The sequence below is a fragment of the Helicoverpa zea genome, chromosome 9 (assembly GCF_022581195.2).
Source record: "Helicoverpa zea isolate HzStark_Cry1AcR chromosome 9, ilHelZeax1.1, whole genome shotgun sequence".
In the NCBI taxonomy this organism is placed as follows: Eukaryota; Metazoa; Arthropoda; class Insecta; order Lepidoptera; family Noctuidae; genus Helicoverpa; species Helicoverpa zea.
In genome coordinates, this window is record NC_061460.1 from 10,500,259 (window position 1) to 10,527,142 (window position 26,884).

Genomic DNA, 26,884 nt, shown 5'->3' on the forward strand with positions numbered 1-26,884 from the left:
TTTTGCGCTAATTGCCACTAACGCCTAACATTAACCTACAAATATTTAATTAGTTTAATAGTCTACCGTTGAAAATGTTCTCATTATAATTATGAAAAGAGCAGAAAGCATTACTAACAGACGTTAAAGATGAGAGATATCTTATTCTAGTAGGTAGGATGTTACAGTGGCTGCACGAACTTAGTGCAAAGATCTTTTTGTGCGTCCGAAGGTGACTGGACTACAGCGAGCCGTCGCCGTTGACGACCACCTAAACTCGTGTAGGAATTACGATTAACAACCAGCAGCGAGACAAAACAAACTGTTTGTTGATCAGTGGTTGTGTAGGCGGCATGGAAGCTAAACCAAACCCACGAGGCTGTGACGCATTGCATCAACACGTGGACTCATAGAACGTGATATAATTACGTTAATCGTAAACTGATCGAGTTAAAACATTCGCCGTCATATTTGAATGCGTGAGTATTCCGCCCAGCCAACCCAGCCAGTGCAGGGGTAGACATAAATCAATAGAGCTGCGAGACACCCTTAGTTAAATGTCCTAATATACGTATAGCATAATATTGCAGCCGTCTGCGTGTATTGATTTTGGTCCCGCCCCCGCCCCCGCGTCCAGTGCACCGTCGCATGGGGTGCGCTATGGGATTGCATGAATCATCTAACTGCACCCTCCGTATCCGTGTCTATAAATTGTATTTATTTGTCGTCTGCTTTGGGCGTGTCTACCAAGCTAGCTTTATTTTAGAGCCAAGTATCGAAATCGGAATTCAGACTTCATCGATTAAAATAATTATATATAAAGGTATCATTTAGATGGTATGCCGCCGGTAATCTACATACGGTATTTAACAATACCTACGTGCCTACCTAAGCATGAGTTGATAGTAATCAAGGCTAAAGCATATCTATAATTTTTGTTAGATAAATGAATAAAAACAAAACGTTAAACATTGTACCTACGTGGCCATAACTGAAAGAAGCCGATCGCCTTTTTAGCATTACTCAAATTGGCAATCCGGAACGTTTTTGGAATCACCTTGGTATAATGTCTCAGTCTTATTTATTACTTTACTGATCAAGGTTTCGAGACGTATGCTTTTTCCAATAAAGGGCACTACATATTAGGATGTTTGCTGTACTGGATCTAGTGTAATTTCCATTGAAACATCGTTGATAGATAAAAGTAGCATTAGGTACGAATACGTTTCAAGCAGTTAGCGTTTTCCCTTTATTGTTTGTGAAGTCTCTTATTGTTCTGGTGACTTCATTAAGGAAAATACAGACAATAAGGCCTATATGGTAATATTCTACCAATGCCAGCTTTAAATCGAAAAATAAAATTTAAAAATCAAGTAGCGTGTGTGCATTTGAATGAACCTTGGCGCCCTCCGATGAGTCATCGATCTCTCGCAAGCGTTTGACAAGCATGATTCATACAAGATGTAATCGAATCAGGTGACGATTCGTCTCGATATTATTTGATCACCTCTTTAATTTCTGACGTCATGTCTATAACGTAATCACTAAATAACCTTATTTTTTGTCTGTACCTTAAGAGGAGCGGTTACCTATTCGATATATTTATGACATCCTGATGGGGTGGAGTCCTAATTTTACGCTTTGCTGAACCTTTGCTAGGACTTATAATCTATGTCATACTTCCGTTTTATTCGCTACTTTAAAGGTTAATCTTGCTAAATCGTAGGATTAGACTTTTCATGTATAAAATGTGATGTCTTAACTGAAATAGTACTGCCGAATATTTTTTAGTACAAAACCAATAATACAAAACAAGAGATTTAAATAAAGTATTATTATATTATCTTATTGAATTCAATTACGTTGAAAACAACGTTATTTCTATATAAACAGGAAACAAAATAAATCAATTTATATTGAACATTAATATTTTCCTTAGAACAGTGTCCTATATTTATGTATTTAAAACGGATATATCTACATATGAGTATAAATTAACAGGAAAATATATTAGTAACTTCAAAACATATACGCAAGTATGAACTGAATCATTATAAATTCTTGTTGGTCGCTGACATCGTGTGCTGATTGGTTAAATTAATATTCTTTCTCAAAATCATACAGTAAAGTTAGCTAATATATATATATATAGTATAGGTAGCTAAAATTCAAAGACTATGAATTAAAAGAGGTCAACAGAAATGACTTTCCGGCAATAAACATAACACGTAACACAAAAATAAACTGTGATTGCCATGAGGAAGAGTATCCCAAAAGGCAGTGCTATGAGCAAATAAAGGTTCCTATCTAGCTAACCTTAATAGCTTTTAACCTGTAAATACCATTAGTAATAATGACTCTATTTATTAAGTACTTGTTTATTTATTTGACTAAACGTGAAGTGCGTGCCGTCCAGAATCGACACTGGTCGAAACAGTCACATGGATTTGAATATCAATCTACATCTCCCACACAGAAACTTACGTACATCTTTTGAATCAATATCAATTTCTCCACAATAACACAAGACATAAAGTACATACATACTCATTATTTAAATTTCACTTTTCATCCAAGTTTTGCATTTAAACTACCAGGCCAGCAATGATGCATTCTGATACTTTTACTAGAAAATTGATATGCATCAAATTCTGAATAAGTATAGGAACTGTGGATAAGTCATCCACGTAGTGCATATCATCGTTCAAAACAATGTTATTCTTATTTTTCCTTCTTCATATCAACAAGCTCCGAGTATTACTGCGTTAATAATCTTCGTGGTTACTATCAGCTGACTGGCGCATGACGTCAGTCGCTATCGACGAGATTATTCCGAATTCTTGGACGTAAACTTTACAATATAACTTTTATTAGCGTCTTACGTCATCAGGTAAATATTTTAGTTAGGATATTTGGAAAATTGGTGTCACTTGCCTGTTTCAACTTGCCCTGTGATGTCATTCTCATTGAAAACATGATGTATTTAAGATTCTTGCTTCCTCCCATTTTTCTTAATTTATTTGGGGTCCGCCTATCCGCTCTTTTTTAATTACGCGTTGTCAGAATATTTTGAGGATCAATAATTTTACAAATCAAACCTCCTCTTCTTAAATGAAAAGGAATCTGTATGTTAAAAACATTCAGGCCCCAGACTGTTCTGCTCTATGGAACACTTGCGAATTGTGATGGACCTAGGAGGTCCCCTCCTGTTATTGTTCAACTTATTTCTGTCTTTTCAGAAGGCCATTGAGATTTTTCTCGCACGTATACTTTATTTTTATTGCCTATTTTTTTATATTCTGCAGCCAATTTGATATTGTATGTACAAGTACCTGCCTATGTAACGATATCGTATATTGTTTTATTAGAATTATATTAGTCAACATAGTTAGGTATAATTATGCTGACCTTTTTCACAGATTGTAAATGTTACTTATATTTACTTTACCGCCTAATGCGTCAATTAATCTTAACTTCTTATCATTACTGTGGAATAGCAACGCACCATGACTGGTGAGGTCTTAAATTTTTGCATTATAAGACAAGGACATTCCAAAACTGTGATTTATATTGATTGTAAATCTTTTAGCAATTCATGCATTAGCCTACAAAACTGAATTTTGAATTTAATGTATGAAATTATGAATTGACCATCACCAGCTAACGCAATTCATGTGCAAGGAAAAATTGTTCATAGGTAGGTATCATATTATATCGTTTATTGCATTCCATAATGAAGTACATAGGTACATGAGTGGGAAAATGTAAAATGATAGTCACAATTATGGACCCTGATGGGCACAGCAAAATAGTTAGAAGAGAAGAAGGCGTTCAATGTAAGATAGTAGTAGTATATTATTTAGTTAGTTAATAACTTTCTTTTATAGTTATACAGTATATAAAAAAAATAGTTTATGCATAATTTAAAGATATTGTAAGTCATGTTATGTGCCCAATATTACTTGGCTTAAATTAGCTATTATACAAATAGATCAATTTTGCACTTAATAATCGTCAGTCACAAAAATCTGTTTCATAGGTGTACCTTTTTTTAACTACCAAAAGGCCTTTGTTAATTTAATTAATGAAAAGGCCAATTAAAACTGGGCGGTTCCTCTTGTAAAGGGAAAATATATATTTATTAGGAATGTTAATATTATCCTTTTATGCTAAAAACAAATGGTGCTATATACGTGGCCTTTGTTTCAGTCTGTTCGTGGTAATCAATACCATTTTTGTTGGATTTATTGTTAAACAAAAAAATTGGGATAACCAAGATTGTTTGTCTAAGCTACAAAATGATATTTTATTTTCGAAACAGTCCTGTCCTACATATTTTTTTTGTCTGCATTCTCAATTGCCACATACCTGGGTATGTATAGTAATTTAATTTTGGACTATAAGCTGTTAACGATGTCAATATTTTTTTCGAACCACCCACATAATCCAACTTACAATAATGTAGGTAGAACATCCAGCTGCAAAAAAAAAAACAAAACTTCGTCACCCAGCATCCGTTCATCACAATGGCCCCTCACATCCTCAGATAAACGGCTATATATATATACCTACTTACAGCATATGGATTACATAGTAACATTAATCACTGACACAGTAATTTCAGACTATTTATACCCGATTCGTTTCAGCAGTTTGTTTTGTAAGCGATCACGCGATATGCACCGTGTAATGATTATTGGCGATCGACGCTTGCGCAAGGTCGAGGCGAGCGAGACGCGCAAGTTCAATGCTCATGTGCTCACTTGAGCACCTTGGATAATGTTAATCTTAACATAAATAGAACATTCTACTTATTTATATGCAATATCTTCACGTACACGTACTGCAGTTGTTTGTAATTTTTTAGCCACGAGTAATATGAGCATTCATATCTATGAGGCAGGTAAACGTCACGTAGGTATGTGGTAAAAACATAGGAAATTTTAAAGGTGTTAAAATTATATTACAGGAGGAAGCAAACAGTGGGCTCCCTGTGCTGTATAAGAAAGATGTCGCCAGATTTCGCTAAACTGCTGTCAACCGGGTACAAATCAGAAATCAACGGCAGTCTCTTATGACCGTGTACAATGAGTGATCGACTAAAACGAAGACATCCCTATTGAAATTATAATTGTCATAAATACAGACGACTAAATAACAAATAATATAACTTGATAATCGTTAACACGAATTCAATGACCTCTAGCGATTCATCAAAACAAATTACTTCGTCTACAGGAAATAACAATCAGGCACTAATGTATTCGTATCTTCGCTCATAGCTGGAAAACGCACCAAGAATATTTATTATGAGGCAAATTACTTCCACAGAATTACAAGGATATAATAATAATGCTGAGTTTCTAAGATAATTTCCGTCCTTTCGCGATTGCCTTCGTTACTTGAAGTGTATAAGGTTACTGGGAAGCCTTAAAAGGTCTAGCGAGTGCGCAGGCGCAAGCATCGACCGCGCGCCATTTTTGGACGACACGAGCATTAAACCTTGGCGTTTGAGGCCATATCCAGATGGCAGACTCCATAATAGAGCTTCTGTGGCCTATGTGAGCGTTCTAACTCATTATGGGAAGTAATGGTGCGTTGCCTACTTAGGAGCGGGTTGCGATTACATTTTAGAACGAATTGACAGAATTTTGGTTAGTTAGGACTAATATTATCCTAGTTTACGTTGTAGGGTTAAACGCATATTTCGCCAGTTGGTGCTATCAGCCGTTGCTTAAAGGAACACGACCTCGTTTTAAACCCGGGACGAAGATTTGGTTGCAATTATCCGGTGCTAAGGAGGTCAAAGCACTAGTAGCCTCGGCAGCCCTTATGAATAAGAATTAACAAATGGCCATAGCAGACAGACACCATATAAGGTATTGTTATGAGGATAATTTCAGTAAGTAGGTTTCTACGTAACTTATTTACAAATTACAAATAATCTTTAGTTTATAATAAAAAGTAAACCACAGGTCAAATACCTAAGCATTAGGCTTTAAATAAATCAATAATTTAAATGTAAAAGGCAATGATGTTTATTAAGAACACAGATAAGGGTACCTACTTCTGAAATCATGCAATGGAACCTTAATTGTGCGAATCTTTACACGAAGTGCTTTCTACTAACTAGTCTGCTTCGAATCTTTTTCAAAACTTAGTTATCTCACAATGTCTACATATCATCCTAAACATCTGCTGTGATTTTATGCTTATAAAAATTAATTAATTTTTAAAATAAATTATAATGAGAAATCGTTCCGCGGCCAATAAGCTAAGCACCGTTTGCTACTTAATAAGTTCATAACAAATTAATGTCTATCGTCAAACAGTTATAATTTCACACTTATACGCGTGTCAATCCAAGATGGCCACTTTTATAAAAAAATATACTCCGTGTGTGGTTCTTTCGTAAAAGAATGGGAAGCAGGTGTGTGGATTAACACCATAATAACAAAAACATCGGGGAAGGAAGGAAACGATAGTAATCGGTGTCAAGGTGAACTAGTAAACACGGCTGTTGAAAATTGCATACACGTATTTATTTTTGTCCTTCTATGTTGTTTTCGCTTGATGGCACATATGAAATTTATTAGTCATCACATCAAACTTTGTGGTACACCACTTTTGAAAAATCGCGGTCACATGAGTATTTAGACATTTAAGTTTTACATTGATATTATTTTACAAGTATTTTTAAGTATCAGTCTATAAAAACACCGTCCCTTCAATGAATAAGAAGACAAAAATAATAGGGTGAACAACACAGATATTAGAAGGAAGGTGAACAACCTCTATTTAGCGTGATATTAATATCAGGAATAACAACACTAAACCAACAGGGATTATGAAAAGATGGGTTCAAAGTTCAGCAACCTTAGAGGGTTGAAAGACTCGCGGAAAACAGAGATGAATTTATTGAGCTAATAGAACCTCATTTTTTGTGTCGAAAAAATGTTTTCATGTTATTGAATAGTGCAGATTGAATTTAAGCGTCAATAACATTTTATTCAGATAAATTGGTATACCTACCTAATGCAAGAAATCAAGAATTTTATTAGAGCCTACACAATACTTTGTCTATTACACAACATGCAATGAAAAGTATTTTTCTCAGACCAGTGGAAGTTGGACTATATCAGTACTTAGTTACTTATATGTATTATTATGGTAGGCATTTCTTAAATTATGTAGGTACGTATTTTAGTCTTTGTCCAATTATTTAAGTTGCAAGCAAACTCTTAATTAGATAATTAAATTCAATTTAATATAGCATTAAAACTGTAAAATGTTTTTTAATGCAGTATTATTTGCTTCGTATATATAGGAAGAGTTGCGTGCTTATAAATTCATTTACGGGAGCATTGACCTGCCTATCTTCAAGATTAATAGACATTTGCTTAGCCTCAAAATTTTCTAGTTGGTGCCATGAATATTCAGATTTCAGAGTCGGAAGATTCAAACTTTTTCTTGTAAATTTTATGTAAGTATATGTGAATGCTAATAGGTTTAATAACTTTATTACGATAAAATTTAATAGTTGGTTGGTTTGGTTTTAATTAAATAGTTGATGGCTCAATTAAACTCTCTAAAATATTATATTTTTGGGTGTTAAAATATTCTTTAGGGCGAAATCAAAGTATAGATACGCCCTTACACCAAACGTCATAAAAAATCATACTGGATTCTTAGAAAGCTGAAGTATGTAACAGAGTGAATTGCTGACCAATCTGAATCTGACCATAATATTATTCATGCGTTGGTCCACATTTTTGTACACTGTGTCATTTTGGTCATGAGTAACTAAAAATTGCCAAATTAACAGTACTCAATTTTTAACAGGATAAAGTTATCGTCTGCGGCCTGTAGGTACCTAAATTGTATTTTTTTATAATAATTTTAAATGTGGTAAAATAAATGCAGTGGCGGATTTACCAATAGGCCAAGTAGGCCAGTGCCTAGGGCGGCAGATTTAGAGGGGCGGCAAATATACCAATTTTTTTTTTACAGATTTTTTTTATATAATTATATGAGTATGTGATCATGAATTTTAAAATATTCCAATAGCGTTTCAATAAAAATAAAATAAAAAAATCCGCTCGCTTCGCTCGCGGTTTTTTCATCATTTCTGGTCTATTCTGCGCACTTTGACAAAACAATTCATATTTTCCTTATAATATTTAATTCAATATGTGACTCTATAATTTTAGTATGTATTAAATTACACAAATTTTAATGTAAAATTTTCGGTCCTAATTTTTCCTTTAAGGCTTATTGGAATTTTAATAAAAAATCGGTAAAAAAACTTTTAAGTTAAACGGTTTTATCTTATCTGCACTGAAAACTAGAAAATAAAAAAATAGTTACTTACCTGTCAACCTACGTAGGTGGTCCCGGTCATATTAAACTAAAATAAAAACGTGGGGCCCATTAACTATTGCTGTAGTACTTTTTTCTAGAGGTATAATAGGTGTGGATTGCATCGACTTACTATAATCGTAACTGGAGATTTTGACAATCAATAATCAGCCGTAGCGGCTTCACCAGCGAACGCCGAGCTCATGATCTACCAAAGTATAAAGATATGCTTTGCCATAGGTAGGATTTCACAGGGGCCCCACGTTTTTATTTTAGTTTAATATGACCGGGACCACCTACGTAGGTTGACAGGTAAGTAACTATTTTTTTATTTTCTAGTTTTCAGTGCAGATAAGATAAAACCGTTTAACTTAAAAGTTTTTTTACCGATTTTTTATTTTCTAGTTTTTAGTATTTAATGAAAATGCGTACCGAATATTCCTCATTCTATCTAATTCATTTAGTGTATCATTATTACACGGTCTCTTACCTGACAATTTATTACAATCTAATTCCTCAATACATAGCCCTTCCAGATACTTTTTTTTTAACAACCCCAAAAATCATCACATGACCTCTCCTGCTGTGGGTCAGCAGCGGTGAGGGAGTGTCAGACTCTTGACTAAAAACCGTTTTGTTCCGTCGTAGGCCTTTATGTACCAGGGCCGCGGTAACTCTTTCGAACAATCTCGCAGCCCAGGCAGGCGTTGGCCCTGTTGGGCCCCGCTGGAGTTACTGACAGTTTTCTACTTGTGAAGCCCTTTCATTTGATACCCGTATTGGTGGGATTGATAAAAAATTGTTATCAGCCATTTGGTAGCGGCGGCCATCTTAGATTTCAATTTTGCATAGTAAATTGTATTCTACTTGTTGAGACCTTTCATTTGATACCCATGTTGATGGGATTGATAAAACCTACGTTATCCGCCATTTTGTAGCGGCCGCCATCTTGGATTTAATTTTTTATAGTATATTGTATTCTGTTTGTTGAGCCCTTTCATTTGATACCCATATTGATGGGATTGATAAAACCTACGTTATCCGCCATCTTAGATTTCAATTTTGCATAGTAAATTGTATTCTACTTGTTGAGACCTTTCATTTGATATCCATGTTGATGGGATTTATAAAACTTAAGTTATCCGCCATTTTGTAGAGGCCGCCATCTTGGATTTTAATTTTATATAGTACATTGTATGCTACTGGTTGAGAACTTTCATTTGATACCCATATTGATGGGATTGATAAAACCTACGTTATCCGCCATTTTGTAGCGGCCGCCATCTTGGATTTCATTTTTTATAGTAAATTGTATTCTACTTGTTGAGTCCTTTCATTTGATACCCATGTTGATGGGATTTATAAAACCTAAGTTATCCGCCATTTTGTAGAGGCCGCCATCTTGGATTTTAATTTTATATAGTACATTGTATTCTACTGGTTGAGAACTTTCATTTGATACCCATATTGATGGGATTGATAAAACCTACGTTATCCGCCATTTTGTAGCGGCCGCCATCTTGGATTTCAATTTTTTATAGTATATTGTATTCTGCTTGTAGAGCCCTTTCATTTGATACCCATATTGATGGGATTGATAAAACCTACGTTATCCGCCATTTTGTAGCGGCCGCCATCTTGGATTTCAATTTTTTATAGTATATTGTATTCTGCTTGTAGAGCCCTTTCATTTGATACCCATATTGATGGGATTGATAAAATCTACGTTATCCGCCATTTTGTGCCGGCGGCCATATTGGATTTACAATGTTATTGATATTACTATATTGTATTGTCATCGGAATTAAAGGTGTATACAAAATTTCAGATTATTCGGTTGACAGGAAGAGGGTGAAATTTGAATTACTAAATTTGACCCAAGAATGAATAAATAATAAATAAAACAAACGGGGTAAGCTAAATAAAACCGTTTAAAAACATGAGTAGGTAGATAAAGTACTAGGTACCTAATTAGTTTAGCTGATGAGTTCAAATAAGGCGACAAGGAATCATTATCTACGTGCAGCTCAGAGGTAGGCCTCTCCTAAAAATATTAAATGTTTATTGAACAAGTCCAATAAACAGTTATTAATATAATTTTACAGTAACTTAGAGAAAAATAAGACATATTTCGTTAGATCTGGCTGAAATTATAACGGATTGTAAAAGATTTATAAACAAGCATAAAATAAATTAGAGAAGGCAAATACCGAGTTAAAAATTAAATTAAAAATTATTGACTGGGCAATAGTGGTCAGTAAACATAAACATTAATAATAAAGATAATTATATTTTAGGGGGCGAAAGCACAAGAGCCCAAAATGAATTAATATTACCCTTCTGCGTTTACAGAGGGCTCTCGAAATGTAGGGGCCATTGATGGCCAAATGTTATATTTACTTAGTTCTAAAACAAGAAGCTTAAATGACGATTCGTACATTAATACAATCTGTCGTCGAAAAAACATTACAAGAGTATCAAAACACAAGTATTAGCAAAAAATACACCACTATTAAAGAGACTTAAGGCTAAACGTTTTCGCCTACGTGTTCGACCAATCAGTTACTAAGTACTAACGTAAACAAACACAAGATTACATGCTTCACCTTGTAACATGTAGATTGTCCAAATAAGACGAGAAACGTGGGCTCAACATCATACTCAGGATTGCAAACTTCACTTGTCAACTGCGAGGTGAAAAGGAACCTGCTGAGAGACCTTATATTGGAAAAGCATAAGAATTAAGTTAGGACTAGGGACGCGTGAGTGGTGACCTCAATTATGTATGTACTATTTTATTTTTCGATTAATCATCTTAGATCACTTACATAATTTATAATCAATGCTTCTTTTAAAGTAGCCTGTTTGATCTACTCTCTCGGTTAACAAACAGTAGAAGATTTAGGATTTACATGAATGTATGAAAATATACAAAACAAACTCACAGACAAAAAACCCCTACTTACTCATAGACCCTTTCATAACTGGTACCATTGCAATAAATTATAACATGACTGCAGCAAAGTCCGAAGGGTGGGGTCGTGATTTTGTGAGGAAAAACCGCTTTATGATGTCATAGTCTAATAATTTGACCTCCTATAGGTTTTGTTTTTTTTAGGTATGAGATCTCAATCCTCACCTTTCCTTAATGGGGATTTCGGAACGCTGTCGAAAAAATAGCATTAACTGAAACGGTTAAAAGTAACACCTTTATATTATATCTATCTAGGTTTGGTATTTGACCGATAGCAAAAAGATAAGACTCAACATTTATCTAGACGATCGTCTCAACACTTAACTAAGAAAGTGAATTTGTTAACAATTCGACATCGATGGATTAAAAAATGTTTAGGACTCTGAATCTGACTTGAACTCAAACGAAACTAAAATACTCCCGCCAAGTTTAACAGCCGAATGTTTCGGCTAACTGCGCTAAAAAAAAATATATTAGCAAAAAACCGGCCCAGACAACAGTGAACAACACACTAAAATTAGATAAGACAGAGAGGAGAGGACTTCCGAAACGTGTCATGCAGTGTCTTTGGCCTCCAGACCCGCTCATGTCCGTTACGATTTAAATTCAAAGCGCCAACGGAATGGATTTGGTTAACGGATGCCGGTTGATGCGTGGTTGGGTTACTATTGTTTCATTATTAACGATTCGATTGAATTGCATTGTGACACTCGCACAGTTCTCGCGGTATTGTCACTCTTTTGGACATGACCTTTTATTGGCGGCTCGACGACCAAGTGCAGTTCGATACTTATCTAAAGCCGAAAAACAGCCCTTTGAAGAGCAAAGTACGCTACAGTCCCCTTTCAGTAATTATATAACCGTTGAAACTACGTCATCGATTTTGTTTTTGTATTATAGTGGTTCCATTGTTATCGGTATTTAGCTGGAACAGTTTTATGTTCTAGGCGTATCTAGATACAACTGATACGAAAACCAGCGTAATATAACGATAAGTACCCTAATCTACAATTAAAGGAAATGGATGTGTAATCATGAATTCGATTACCTGAATTCCTGTCATTATGATTTTAACGGATAATCATTAAGATATCAGGAGGTATTGCGATAAAAATAATGAGATCTTAATATTTTACTTTTAATTACATTCTTGGTCCGATAAAATGATTCACAGTTAGGTGCATATCATAAATAGTTTACCGTTTTAGTTGAAATTTGATTTTGCAAAAATGATATGCTACTTTCCTTTATTCAAATAGTGAAAGATGAAATCAAGAATGATTTGCTAGTTCGGAATAAGAAGATTTATGGTCAGTTTCACCAGCTTCTGACAAATATCGTCAATGGTACCTTATCTAGAAGACTTTTTATTGATTTTCCGATTCATCTGGCTATTATCCCCTAAATTATCTGTAGAAGTTGTAAAAACAGTTTTTGATTGAAAAGGTAATTTAGATAATTTAAGAAAAGGTTCGAAAATCGGCAGTAGCGTTGTCAAATGTAAGTAATCATCACTTATTTTATTATTCCGTCGGAGTAGCTATGACCTTGATTGGTGTGAGCCGTTTGAAATTCGTACGTTATGAACCTATTATCAAACCACACGTCAATGGCATTACATCACCCCAATAACGTCGTGCGCATGCACAGACCAAAAACAAAACATCACATTTATTAATAGCGATAAAAACGATTTTTAAACGTAACGTTTAAAATAATGTCCATGTAGTACGATAATTCAAAGAAGTTTACCGCAAAAAATTATCACTATCCTGTAGTGTTTTTTCCTAAAAGTCTTATCCATATTATGACTTTCCTCCTTTTCGAGGTTAGGAATAATTTATCAGCTGCACTGAATAAAAGTACTGAGAAGTACTTTATCAAAATAAAGGTAATCGGAAATGTTACTCAACTAAAAAGTTACGGAAGGAAATCACAACTCGACTAGCTTCAAAGAATAAACAGGTACTTAGATACAGATGACTTAACTTCTTTGATAACAAATATCTACGCCTAGCCTAACAATGAAAACTACAGAAGCAAAACGATTTGTCGCTTCTTCTCCTTACGATAGATCATTGCCAATTTTTTCTACCGACAATCTATGACTTGATCTTGACTCTGCAGTTAAGCTATATTTACGTGTTCGTGTATCTACCAATTAACCCAGTAATGTGTTGAATGAAAATTTGAAATATTTGACTTTGGAACGCGCTTTCCTCCATTCTTTATTTGATCAGTCTCCGAACGCAGATGCAGACGCACACACAGCGGAAAAATGCATCCCAATTAATTTATTAGTCTGTGTTGGTCTAGCTCTTTATTGAAAATTATTTAATATACAATTCCAATAACTTTTCTGACTATATCAACGAAAAAGTATATTAAGAAGACCCTTTTCTTCCTTCCAATATACATTTCTTATACACGGCCTGAATAACTTTATGAAACTTTACCTTCTTTGGCTCAAACAACTTCAAACTAAGCACTTCTCGTGAGAAATGGGAAAAGTATAAGTAAGAAGGTAATATTAGGTTCTGTTGAATGTGATATGTATAGGAAGAATATTAATATAACTTCCTAACATTTTTTAAGCAATATAAACAAGAATATTTTCCATACCAGCTACTGAATGCTAATTACCTCAGCGAATGACGTCTCATCGAAAGTATCATAACGATTGCAAGTAAGCCTGTGAATGTGAAGATCATGAGATTCCTACCTTATTATAACATTATACATAGTAATGATAATTGTTAGAACACACGCTTCAACAATGCGTGTGACAAAAAATTACATTTATTTCCGTCAATTTACACAATCCTTTGCAACAATGTGGGAAGTTCAATGTGATTATCAAAGTTTGCGAACAATCTCATATCTCATTAATGAATAGTCGTCTCTGCGTGAAAGTGACGAGATTGTGTATGAATAGAGAAAGTACGATAGTACCGTGATGTGAACAGCGGATCTCTAAGAAAGTAACATCTCCATAAGGCTGTACTGCGGAAGATATGATAATTTTATTATTGGGTGCTTGTGAAAATCTTAAGACTGCCTGGTCGGTCTAGTGATTGCACGCGCCTCTCTTCATAATGCTGTTCTGGGTTCGACTACAAGATTTAGATTTTCATTCCAGACGAACATGATGAAGAGACAAGTCACAGTCCGTGCTCCTGATCTATTTTTTTTTCATCAGGTGGGAAATTATCCAATGACTCATTCGGGCTTCGGCAGTGGGTGCGGCGGACCAGACTTTTAAACTCAATGACTAAAACCTTTTTTTTCCTTTCTGAGCCCGTTGTCTAAGGGCCGCGGCAAGTGCTAATAACTCTTTCGAACAATCTCGCAGCCCCTTCCGATTTCCCTGCTTTCTTTAGTTTAGTAGATGAAAGGAAACTATGATATACAGTTACGATTGGCAAGTTTTCCTCTATACAATAGTTTCTAAAGAAGTGAAGACACATATTATTTAATGCTTAGCATAGAATCGAATACGTAATGGGAGTATAATTTTCCCAGATCCCAAGATAAGTATTTCTATACAGTTACCTAGTTTGCACCTGCATGTGTTGCATAATTTATAGCGAGCAAATAGGCTCCAGATTCATCACAATGTGAAAAGCTATAAGGACCAACAAAGTCTTCATTTATGAGAAGTTTCCCTGCTATATGATGGGTTAGGGTGATAATCATTAAAACTACATTTTTCTTTTTCAGGGTCCATTTAGATTCAAGTGACGGGTACATGCAACATTTTAAAAGAGAGAGAACAACATGGGGGACACCACATTCAGGACCATTATGGTGCCATGTGCGAAATAACGTTGGCTGAATCTATGCGCAATACGTACTTACAATATTGTCGATCACCTAATGATATCATTTGGGTAGAGTAGGCCATTTGTCATGTATTGTGAGCCGAGGCGACGTTTGATACGCATTAGGCTAAAATATAGGTTACGCTCCACATTTCCCACGCCCGTTTTTCCTAAACAACAATAGGCATTTTTTAGGTGTGGTGTAGACAGCACATACGCTACCATATAAGGCGAATTCCACACGACATGCAGCAGAGCGGATAAAGCGCGGCGTTCACGCGCCGATGCGCCCCGCGAGCACGCGACTTGCCGATTTCTGAGCGACATCACACCAAAATGTGATATTATACCGCACGGACTAACTGTACAGCGTTAATTTGATAATTCTACCGGCTGCTCTATCTCGTTTAAATTTAAGACAAGTTTACATCCGTGTGCGTTGCATTCGCTTGCACACCTGTGAGCACTTTCTGAAACACTTAATTAATAACGCATTCCGAAAGGTGAACGCACCTATCTGGTGACAATATTTTGGTAAAACCTCTTGCCGGTTTTAAATGGCCACATGCTTGATTACATCCCTTATCCTGTAGTAATGTTTCCAGCTTATATGACATCATAACTGATTTCCCAAAAAGAAGGAGGCTCTCAACTGAAATGTTTCTTTTTTATCCTAACTAATATTATAAATGTGAAAGTAACTCTGTCTGTCTGTCTGTCTGTCTGTCTGTCTTTTCTTCACGCCTAAACTACTGAACCGATTTGTGTGAAATTTGGTACAGACATAGTTTGGAACTTGAGAAAGGACATAGGATAGTTTTTATTTCAAAAAAAAAAAAAAAATAAAATTTATTCCGGACATATAGCGCCATCTATTGGTCAAACCAAAAATATGCCGGAAGTCACTATTCCATGCGAACGAAGTCGCGGGCAAAAGCTAGTTAAATGATAAATTCGAACCCAAGACCAACAGCAACCCAGCCAATACCGTACCTACATATTATTTGGACATGTTTGGCCAGCATCAGTCAACATAATTTACTGTAAATCTACTGAATCATTTGCGTTCTATTCTTTCACTATGTTATCTATGTCAACATTCATTATATGTGCATTGAAACTAATTTAATAAGATCTGGAACGTAATTGCATCGATCCGCTTTATACAATGATAGGATCGGCGTAGTCTGTCTGTCTTTCTAAGGGCTCATGGTAAGCCTCGGGGTTAGTAACTACCTAATTAAGCAAGTTAAGCAAGGATCATAAATTAAGACCGAAATTGTATATTTTACAAAATTAAGTAGTCACTTTTTCAGCAGGTATGCTTTTCAGAATTATGGAATGGATCACACAACCATCGTTACGCCATGCCATGCATCACCTCCTATTCTTTATACGCCTTAATTGATAACTAACTAACGCTCTCGAGTTATTCAAAGTCTTCCATTTATACAACGAGTCTAATTAAACCGTAGCAATAACATAGACATCTGGTACACAACAACAGCCTCGCGTTGTTCTCTTTAGCCATAAAAAGGCGGGAACACGACACTTTGCGCGCCATGTTTGGACAGAAATCAACTCTTGCAGTTTTACCCTTAAACTGATATAACATTGTAAGCCTCAGACGCTGTAGGTACTTACACAACTTACATTATTATTAAGTATGTCCAAAAACAGCAGATTTTTGGTAGGTGCTTATAGGATTTTTGCATTTTCTTTCACTAGCCCCGTTAGTGAAGCTTTGTTCGTATCGCAAGATCTACTAATTCACTCTGCATTATGAAAACCCGCCTACCGAAATGAAATTCCACTGGGGGAATTTAGCAGACGTAAAACTAACAGACAGAAAGATTATCTTTTAGCAGTTTGATTAGGTATACTTAATAGTAATTAGGTATATCCACGTTTTGTACCTATCTATACTTAGTTACTTACCTACAAAAAGCTTCATAGATTTTACTGCAGTAGGATGCAGCATTTCCCTCCCAGTCTAGATTTTACCACGTGCTGGCCACACCCACAGCGCTGCAACTGAATGTCCATATGTAGGTAGGTACCTATTGTATAATCTCTCAATTTCGTCCCCTATTGCAGACACCCCCCGTTCGATAGGGTGAAATGTAAGGGGGTGATTTAGACAGTTATCAAAATGTTGTCAATATTCTCGCTAAAACAAACACTAGCGACAAATAAATGCCGCACTACATCAGAACTGGGACCAGTGTTTAAGAAGAAAAAGTCTAAATGCCTAAGGACCTATATCAAATTATGTCATTATGAATTTGTTACTCCGAGTTAGTTAATAAACAATAGGTATTGGATCACGATTTCAATCTCTGAGTAGATCCAGTAGGTAACTTGTAAGTGTTCTGTGATGAAGAGGCATATTACAATGATATTATTAAAATACTTATTTTCCTTCTTTTTCAAATATATTTTACGTATTATAAGCTGAGGAGTTTGTTTGTTTGCTTTAAAGCGCTAATCTCATGAACTACTAATTCAATTTGCAAAAATCTTCGTTGTCAGATATCCCACACATATCTGACATATCGAAGAAGGCTAGGCTATCGGGTGCCCGAAATAACAAATAAGTTACAGCATCTCCTCAAAGGATGCCCTCTATAATAGCAGGCACTTACCTATACTTGACTGTCTTGAAGAGGACTTATGAAGAGTGATCGCAAGAACAAGAATTTGTGAGACGCCTTAGCTCCGGTAACGCCATCTATTAAAAAACTCGGAGTTGTGAAGAGCGCCGTTACGCCATCTTGTGTGAAAAATGCACAGCCTGCTAATCCGTTTTGTTGCCGCATTTTCAATCTACAAATCAGTTAGTTCGAATTCACCAATTATAACGATATAAAACATATAAGTTGAAATAAAAATAGTTTGTTTGTATGCAGTTATAAAGATTAAACATAATATATTATAAACTTAACATAATTATTCAAACTGAACCGAAGATGGAGTATTGCTCCTTCTACGAACTAAACGTAGCATTCTTGTGACATGAATGAAAAAAAAATAAACAGCTGCATGCCATGCCTCCCGTCCTTGTGTTCGGATTTTGAATTGTGTCATTAATTATATGCTATCTCTTTCAGTCCTGTTGAATTTTCAATCGGCTATTTCGGGCAGCATGCTTCGTATATTGACTGTTTAATCTGCAACGCAACCTCAGTTCAAGTAAATCATATTTTTATTCCTTGTTGATTGTCCCTTGTGAAAATAAAATTGACCGTTTTCTATCGAACATATACTCGTTTACAAAGTTCACAAAACAAATACAGGCATTTGTGAACAAATGACTTTTGGACGAATCGCCAATTTGAATTGGAATACTTGCATTGGAAGTAATGGGAGTAACATATTTCGTACCATGACAGAGAATAGGTATGTATTGTTTACTTTTTCTATGTACCTATTTATTCAATGGTATTCGTAATAAATTAATAATACATTATGCTCTTTCAGAAAAAGGTCCCGGGAGGACGATTCTTGTGAATTTATGCCATTATCTAAGAGAATTAATAATTTGCACATCAATAACAACCTTAACACGACTGGTTCGCAAACGCAAGATTCTAGTCACAGTCAAATTAATGGAATAAATACAGAAAACGGAATCTCATCGCCAAGTTCTTCGTCAGGATCAGAACGCAGACCTAGCTATGACCCTGGAATGAATTCCTCGCAGAGTAGTTATTATTATGACAATAAGTTGTTATTTGAACTTCATTTAGAGAGAATGCAGCGTTGTGGACAACAATTTCCATTTTAATATTAATTTTAGTGCTACATGGTTAAGTTGTGTGTTTATTCATAATTTGTTACGCCTAATATTAATTAGTATATTTAAATTGTACCTTTTTTAATTAAAATTGTTGAAGCATGGTAACAATTTTAATTTTGATTATGGCATTTCATCTAACCAGATGTCATAAATGATGATGAATTTTTGACCAATCACGTTTAAGAATTAATGCGCCACCTGGTGTTACATTTTGAAACTATTAAAACGGGAAAGCGCGGGAAACCTGAACTTTGGCGGACGTGTTTTCTTTTGCTCAAGTTGAAAAATAATTTTTATATTGGATTAGATTAAGTTTTTGTATATATTCTATCGTAATATCGTAGTTTAGTTATAGTGTTAGTGTTAATTCTGTTTGGTAAGTTTTTTATTTAGTTTTTTCTCTAATGAAATGGAACCTCCGGATGACCCCGGAGGAACATTGCCGCCCGAAGTTGGGCATTATGTAACAGTTTCGAACAACGACACCGGAGTAGATACTGATGGCTCCGCCGTCAGTACTACTAATACAAAGAGGAAGAGGGTATCCTCACGCAGCCTTTGCAAACAATGCAATAAAAAGAGGCGCAAAAATGGCGCGAAAACTCAGTCCGACTGCAGTTGTGGCGTGGTGGACATGGAAACTGATCCTTTAAATAGCGCGTCTGTTGTTAGTTCTCATGTTAATAAACCAAATGAATCTCCACAAAAACCGGTTTCGGTAGCCAGATTGGTATACAATTCTTCCGATGCGGCACCATTTCTTGTACATATACAGAGAGAGCAAACTGCTCCCAACGATAATAGCTACTTAAACCCAATTTCATTTGGCAGGTTTTTAAGGAGGAATTCTTTTAAAGGTATAGTAAACGGTAGTTTAAAAAAAATTGGTCGCAATCGTCTGGTTGTTTCCTTTACTACATACTTAGACGCCAACTCTTTTATTACCAATAGCTTATTAGAAAAAGAACATTTCAAAGCTTTCATTCCAACTTTCTCGGTGACCCGCATGGGCGTCGTTAGAGGCGTTCCCATGGAGTGGTCCGATGATGATGTCCTCGAAAATATTTCAGTCCCAATTGGTTGTGGAAAAATTTTAAAATTGAGGAGGATTAAACGAAAGACTGTTGTAGATGGCAAATCCGAGTTTAAAAACACTGAAACTGTTATATTAACTTTTGATGGCCAAGTTTTACCAAAGCGGGTCTATATGTGCTACACTTCTTTAGCTGTTGACCTTTACATTTACCCTACTATTCAGTGCTATAATTGTTGTAGATATGGGCACGTTAAAAGTCAGTGTAGATCTACCCCTAGATGCTACAAATGTGGTCAAGGTCACTCTGGGGATGGGTGCACCATCTCTGAGGATAATTTGCATTGCTGTCTCTGCAAAGGTTTCCATGAGGCCACTAGCAGGAAATGTTTAGAATATGAGAGGCAGAAAAACATAAAAGAATCTATGGCCAAATCCTGCATATCATATGCTGAAGCCTCAAAACTTCACCCCACAATTTCCAAAATTTCTTATGCTGATGCTTTGCTTTCCTCTCCCACAGTTTCAAGCAATATAAATGCTTCTGTTCCTCAGGATTACTCTCCAACAAAAAATAAAACATCTTATAAAAAAACTGTATTTATTAAGCCTCGTTCCCCCCCTCAGTTTTCAAAAGGTTATGATCAGCAATTCCATCAAGAACTCGCTAGGGGTCTGCCTCAACCAAAAGATGGTTGTGCTCTCATCCCCAGAGATGATCTATCATCAGCCTCAGTAAATGAGTTAATCATAGCACTAATTAAATCTTTAACCCAGACTCAACACCTCTCACCGACCATCGCTGCCACTGTAATTAATGCAGTTTCTGAAAAGAATATTCATAATGGAACACAAAGCCAAGGCAATACAATGGAATTGTCGAAGCGCAATTAATAAAAAATCTGATATAATACATCTTGTCAATAATTTAAAACCTATAGTTATTGCCCTACAAGAGACATGGCTTAAACCAGGGTCTGTGTTTAAGATCCCTGGGTACGCCTGTCTTAGGGAAGACCGTTCTGATGGGTATGGCGGTGTAGCCTTACTCATCAGACATCATCATTCATTTTCACTTTTCTCACTCCCATCTCATAATAATTCATTCTCCATAATTGCAGCTGTTGTAGATAGTATATGTTTCGTTTCTGTATATATTCCTCGTCCTTCTTCTTCAATCTTTAACGAACTTGTAAATATTTTATCTCTTCTACCCAAACCATTTATAGTTTTAGGGGATTTTAATTGTCAACATGAAGTATGGGGTAGTGCTACAACAAATAGTTATGGTAGTACTTTATTAGATATGTTAGATAATATTAATCTTTGTATTTTAAACACTGGGTCGCCTACTCGACGCACATCTCCAAATGAAGGTGCCAGTGCACCTGATCTGTCACTATGCACTAATAAACTAGCCTCGCATTTGAGTTGGGAAGTTATGCCTTCTACTTATGGTAGTGATCATTTTCCCATAGTTTTAAAATTTCCATCCAGCCAAAAATCTTATTCCAGTCGCCCTCCGCGGTTGAAGTATAAACTAACCGATATAAACTGGCATACGTATAGGGAACACTTGGATAAAATCGTTTCTAGCCTTCCTGAAATTCAAAGTGGGAATGAACAGGCTTGTGCTGATGCTTTATCAGATGCCATGATAAAAACTGCTGATAATCTTTTCCCTCATAAAAATCCACTAAACAAAATCCCAATGCCACCATGGTGGGATAGGGATTGCACAGATGCTATACACAAAAGAAAGCAGTGTGAACTGTTCTACTTTGAAAATTCTACCGAAGAAAATTTTGACATTTTATGTGAAGTAATTTCAGACACCAAAAAGTTATTAAAAAAAAAAGAAGTTTGAGGGCTGGAGATCATTTTGTCTTTCCATATCACCAAATGTTAAACCTTCTGTTGTTTGGCGCAACATAAGAAGATTCAGATCAGCTTTTTCTGAACCGGTTATTGCATGTCTTCCACCTCAATTAAGAAATAGTTTTTTAGATAAATTGGCTCCCCCATACGTCTCAGATAATACATCTGCGTATCATATCCCTTTCACATTATCAGATCCTCCCTGCGTACTCGATAATCCATTTACTTTAGAAGAGCTAAAAGGTGTTTTGTACCAAATCAAAGACTCTGCACCGGGTGCAGATGGTATACCCTACTCTTTTCTGGCTAATATGAGCGATTTATCTCTTTTATATTACCTTAAATTAATTAATCAAATTGTGATTTCTGGTAAGGTTCCCATTTCTTGGAAATCGCAAGATATCCTTCCAATTTTGAAACCCAACAAAAGTCCTTCTGACTGCTCATCTTATCGACCAATAGCTTTGTCATCTGTAATGTTAAAGGTCTCGGAACATTTAGCCAAAAATAGATTAGAATGGTTTATAGAAAGTAAGAAAATATTAAGCGAAAGTCAATTTGGTTTTAGGCGTGGTAAAAGTACCCTAGACAGTCTAAGTATCTTTATCACTGACATTAGATTAGCATTTTCTTCCAATCACTCCATAGTTTCAGCTTTTCTGGATATCACTTCGGCTTACGATAACGTTGTAATTTCTATGTTAAAATATAAACTTCTGCAGTTAAATGTGCCTATAATGCTTGTAAATTTCATTATAAATATATTATCTGAGAGGTATATAAAACTTACTCACGAGGATTCTTGTGAATCTAGAGTCGTGTGGAGAGGTCTCCCTCAAGGTTCAGTTCTTAGTCCTTTACTTTATGACATTTATACTTACGATCTTGAATCTTCTCTAAATAATGAAGTGAAAGTGCTCCAATATGCTGATGATCTTCTGTTGTATTGCCCAAATAACTCTGTTACAACGGCCTGTGATTCATTGTCATCGGGTCTCACTCTTTTAAAGAAATGGATGGATAACAATGGTCTTGAGCTGTCTACCGCAAAAAGTACTGTTGTACTTTTTTCTAGGATGCGTCTTCCTCCTCCTGTGTATGTATATTATGATAATGTTCCTATTCCTGTTAAATCATCAGTTAAGTTTTTAGGTCTGATATTAGATAGCAAACTTTCTGGAGTTCCACACTGCGAATATATAGCAGCGAGGTGTGAACAAAGAATAAATATATTAAGATGTTTGTCTGGAGTGTGGTGGGGGGCCCATCCATTCTCACTAAAATTAATTTATAATGCAATAGTTAGAAGTGTATTAGACTATGGTACATTCTTACTAGAACCTGGTAATTTAGCTGCTTTTAAAAGATTGGACGCTATTCAGTCAAAGGCTTTACGAATTGTAACCGGAGCTATGAAGTCAAGCCCAATTAATGCCTTACAGGTCGAAACGGTTGATCCTCCTCTATCCCTTCGACGTCAATATCTTTCTGACAAGTTTTTGTTCCGTGCCTTACAATTTTCCAATCACCCTTTACGCGCAAAACTTGAGTCTCTTTTAGAGGAAACCAACTCTTCTCACTATTGGTCTCACAAATCACCTCCCTGTCTTGTTGTTAGCTATAAAAAGTACCTTGCTTTGCAAGCTCCAACTTATAAATCAATAACATTTCCTCTTTTTTGCAATTCTTACGAATCATTAGTGTTTACTCCGAATGTTATTTTAAATTTAGGCATTAATAAAAATGATAATTGTATAAAAGAGTTATTCAACTTTTCAAAGAGCATACACTGGGACAATTGGCATCATATTTACACGGACGCATCTAAACACTCTTCTTTTGGTAATGTCGGAGTTGGCGTTTTTCACTCCCAATATAATATAGTACAAAAAGTTAAGCTTCCTCCTGAGTCTTCAGTGTTTACTGGAGAATGCTTTGGTCTCCTCAAGGCCTTAGAGTACGTCCGCTTAATGAAATTGGGTAGGACAGTAATATTTACTGACGCATTAAGTGCATTGCAAGCAATTAAAAAATATCCTTTTAAATCTAAACCAGTATTTCCGATTATTTTAATCATTAGAAGCCTGTTATATCAATGTATTCAATTAGGTTTTCAAGTTTCCTTCGTGTGGATTCCGGGTCATTGCAACATCACAGGAAATGTGAAAGCTGATCATCTGGCTGGCGAAGCGGTAGAATGTGGTGATTTATTTCCATATATAAATTTTGCTCATGACTTGGCTAGTCTACCAAAGAATTTTCTTTGGGATGACTGGAGTAAGTCATGGGCAAATAGCAGTATCAATAAAGGTAGCTATTACGCTCGTATCCAATCATGCATTCCAAAAAAACCGTGGTTCGCTAAACTAAATTTTAATAAAGCTGCTACCAGTTGCCTAATTCGTATGAGAATAGGTCATAATTGTTCCAAGCTTCACCTCGCCCGACTGCAGATCGTTGATAGTGCCCTTTGCGAATGTGGTGAGATTGGCGATTTAAACCACATGTTTTTTTCCTGTCCTCTTCTCGATCACGAACCTTTTCTATCAAGTCTTTTATCCTATAAGATTCCTTTTCCTACCTCTATCCCTGTCTTGCTAGCAACTAATGATCCCAATATATATATGTATTTAGTAGCTTTTATCTCTCTGAATAACATACGTATTTAAAGTGTTTAATATCCTGTAGTTTTCGAATAATCCTATCCAATACCTATCCAAATTCCGTTACCTAAATTTTATTTCATTCCTACCAAGTTTCCCCGTTTTCGTCGGTGGCAATGCGCATACAGCGACTAGCCAACTTAAAAAAAAAAAAAAAAAAAAAAAAAAACTATTAAAACAGTATGGCGGATTTCATTTGTCGTAAATGGTAAAAGAGAAGGGGCGTCGTTGTTTATTTGTTTGTAATTAATTATGGAATTTATTCTGAGCATTGTTGAAGTGAAAAATTGAGTTATTGGACAAAAATTATTTTTTTATGTGGAAGGTAAGTCGTTATACACAACGTTTTGTTTACAACGTGTGAATATCCATGACCTTATTTTGGAAGCGGTACTCCGTAATACCGTTAGACGGGGCGCGTGGCCACCTGAGCGCCCGAGAGAGAGTGCCGCGAGGGCCGCGTTCAACCCCTCCTCTCGCGATTTTCCTGGCGGTGGAGGAAGGAGCCGGGAGCGGGAGTGATTTGGTGACGGCACATGGAGGGGATCCCGCATCATGGTGGGGATGCGACGCGTGATGGACGCACAGCCGGTCAAAAGGACTGGTAGGGGTGAACAACCTTCGATTTCTGTCTGGTATCGCTCACGAATTGCGGGATTCCCTCTTGATGCTATGAATTGAAATATTCTTTATTTATTTGTAATTGCGTAACTGAAAAGTTATCGGCCATATTTGTTGCGACTCCTTTGTCTGAGAATACGAGAGAAAAATTTTAACCCTCCGATATGACTGCCAAAAAGCCTATGATAAGTCTATATAGTTCTATCTATCGTTTCTATTGTATGAATGAAGATACTTAGCTGAAATCGTCCCACGTTTTATGGGGTCAATGACACAATAAACTTGTATGACCTTATTAAACTTTGGGAACAAATTAATGACCACCATAAAATGCTTTGATACCCTTAGTTTTGTAACCAGAAATATCTACTGAACACCAGAAAAATAAAGTCTAAAAATGTAATAGTACCACCTATTTTAGTCACGACTTCACTTTAAATTGTATTCGACCACCAAATTTAGTAAATGATCACCAACTCTTGACGACCAAATTAATGTATTATTTTTGCCTAAATAAGTCACTGTGATTGCCATAAAATGTAGGCTTATTACCAAATAAAGTATTATGATGCCATATTAAGTTATGTGTCCGGCTTGCAATGCATGCGTGAGTGTGAGTGACAGGGGAAAATGGAAGAAAATGACATATTGCGCCGACCCCAAGTAAAATTGGGAACAGGGCAGGAGAAAGAAGAAGAAGAATGTGTTTCTCAATACACTCCCTCGAAAACACACTCTTATCGCACTGTTTCATCATCATCAGCCTATCGCAGTCCACTGCTGGACATAGGCCTCTCCAAGTGCACGCCACTGAGATCGATTTTCAGCTTCTCGCATCCAGCTCCTGCCAGCCGTCTTGCGCAAGTCATCACTCCACCGTGCCTGAGGAGGTCCTACACTACGTTTGCCGAGGCGTGGTCTCCACTCTAGAACTCGTTTACCCCAACAGTTATCGGTTCTTCGGCTAATATGGCCAGCCCACTGCCACTTCAGCTTGCTGATTCGGTGGGCTATGTCGATGACCTTGGTTCTCTGACGGATTACCTCATTTCTGATGCGATCCCTCAGAGAAATGCCGAGCATAGCCCTTTCCATAGCCCGCTGAGCGACTTTAAACTTGTGAACCAGCCGTACCGACAGTGTCCACGTTTCGGCTCCGTAAGTCATGACAGGTAGGACGCACTGATTGAAGACTTTTGTCTTTAGGCACTGTGGGATCGCACTGTTTAGAGGCATGCAATAGACAATTTTCCACCCTAGTGCAGGAAAAGGGTCCCCATAATGTTATAAAATTTATTGTATCAGGCCGAACTTATTTTTTTGGAGTCAGTTTACTTAAACAGGATAGCAAGATGTAAAAACTTTGATTATCATTTTATATTAAAAAGCTGGTATAATTTTGATGATCATTTACTACTTTTGGTGATCATTTACTACTTTTGGGATAACAATGATTTATTTGGACTCATTTTGCTTAAATAGGATAGCAGAATTTAAAAACTTTGGTTATAATCTTACTTTAAAATGGTGGTCTAATTTTGGTGATCATTTACTATTTTTGGCTTACGCATGATTTATTTTGGAGTAATTTCACTTAAATAGGATAGCAAAGTGTTAAAACTTTGGTTATAGTTTTACATTAAAATGCGAGTTTCATTTTGGTGATCATTTACTATATTTGTCTGCTATTTGTTACTATATGTGGTGATCAGTTAAACATAAGCCTTAAACTTTCTATTGCCAAAATAACCGTTATCG

The 26,884-nt window shown here is 36.0% G+C and overlaps 2 protein-coding genes across 3 annotated transcripts in view; both read left to right on the forward strand.

Annotated features, from left to right (window-relative positions):
• The first annotated feature begins 316 nt into the window (after positions 1–316).
• LOC124633182 (zinc finger protein 853-like) overlaps positions 317–26,884 on the forward strand; it is a 40,744-nt gene continuing 14,176 nt past the window's right edge. The window contains exons 1-2 of one of the 2 annotated variants that reach the window (XM_047168330.1): positions 317–458; positions 4,949–5,858. In XM_047168330.1, coding sequence (XP_047024286.1) covers positions 5,830–5,858 — 29 coding nt within the window. In that variant the 5' untranslated portion in view covers positions 317–458; positions 4,949–5,829. Of the gene's footprint in view, positions 459–4,948; positions 5,859–24,671; positions 24,831–26,884 lie in introns of those variants that run through there. The other variant, XM_047168331.1, reaches the window with a different exon arrangement.
• On the forward strand, positions 18,055–19,032 carry LOC124633186. The gene is made up of 2 exons (XM_047168334.1): positions 18,055–18,531; positions 18,613–19,032. Exons 1-2 carry the CDS (start codon positions 18,443–18,445, stop codon positions 18,917–18,919), a joined length of 396 nt encoding a protein of 131 aa, XP_047024290.1. The 5' UTR covers positions 18,055–18,442; the 3' UTR covers positions 18,920–19,032.

Bases quoted from the DNA above. Each gene is read 5' to 3' on its own strand.
- LOC124633186 (XM_047168334.1), top strand. From the start codon at position 18,443: ATGACTTTTGGACGAATCGCCAATTTGAATTGGAATACTTGCATTGGA. The intron at 18,532-18,612 runs GTATGTATTGTT...ATGCTCTTTCAG, and splicing joins CGTACCATGACAGAGAATAG to AAAAAGGTCCCGGGAGGACG.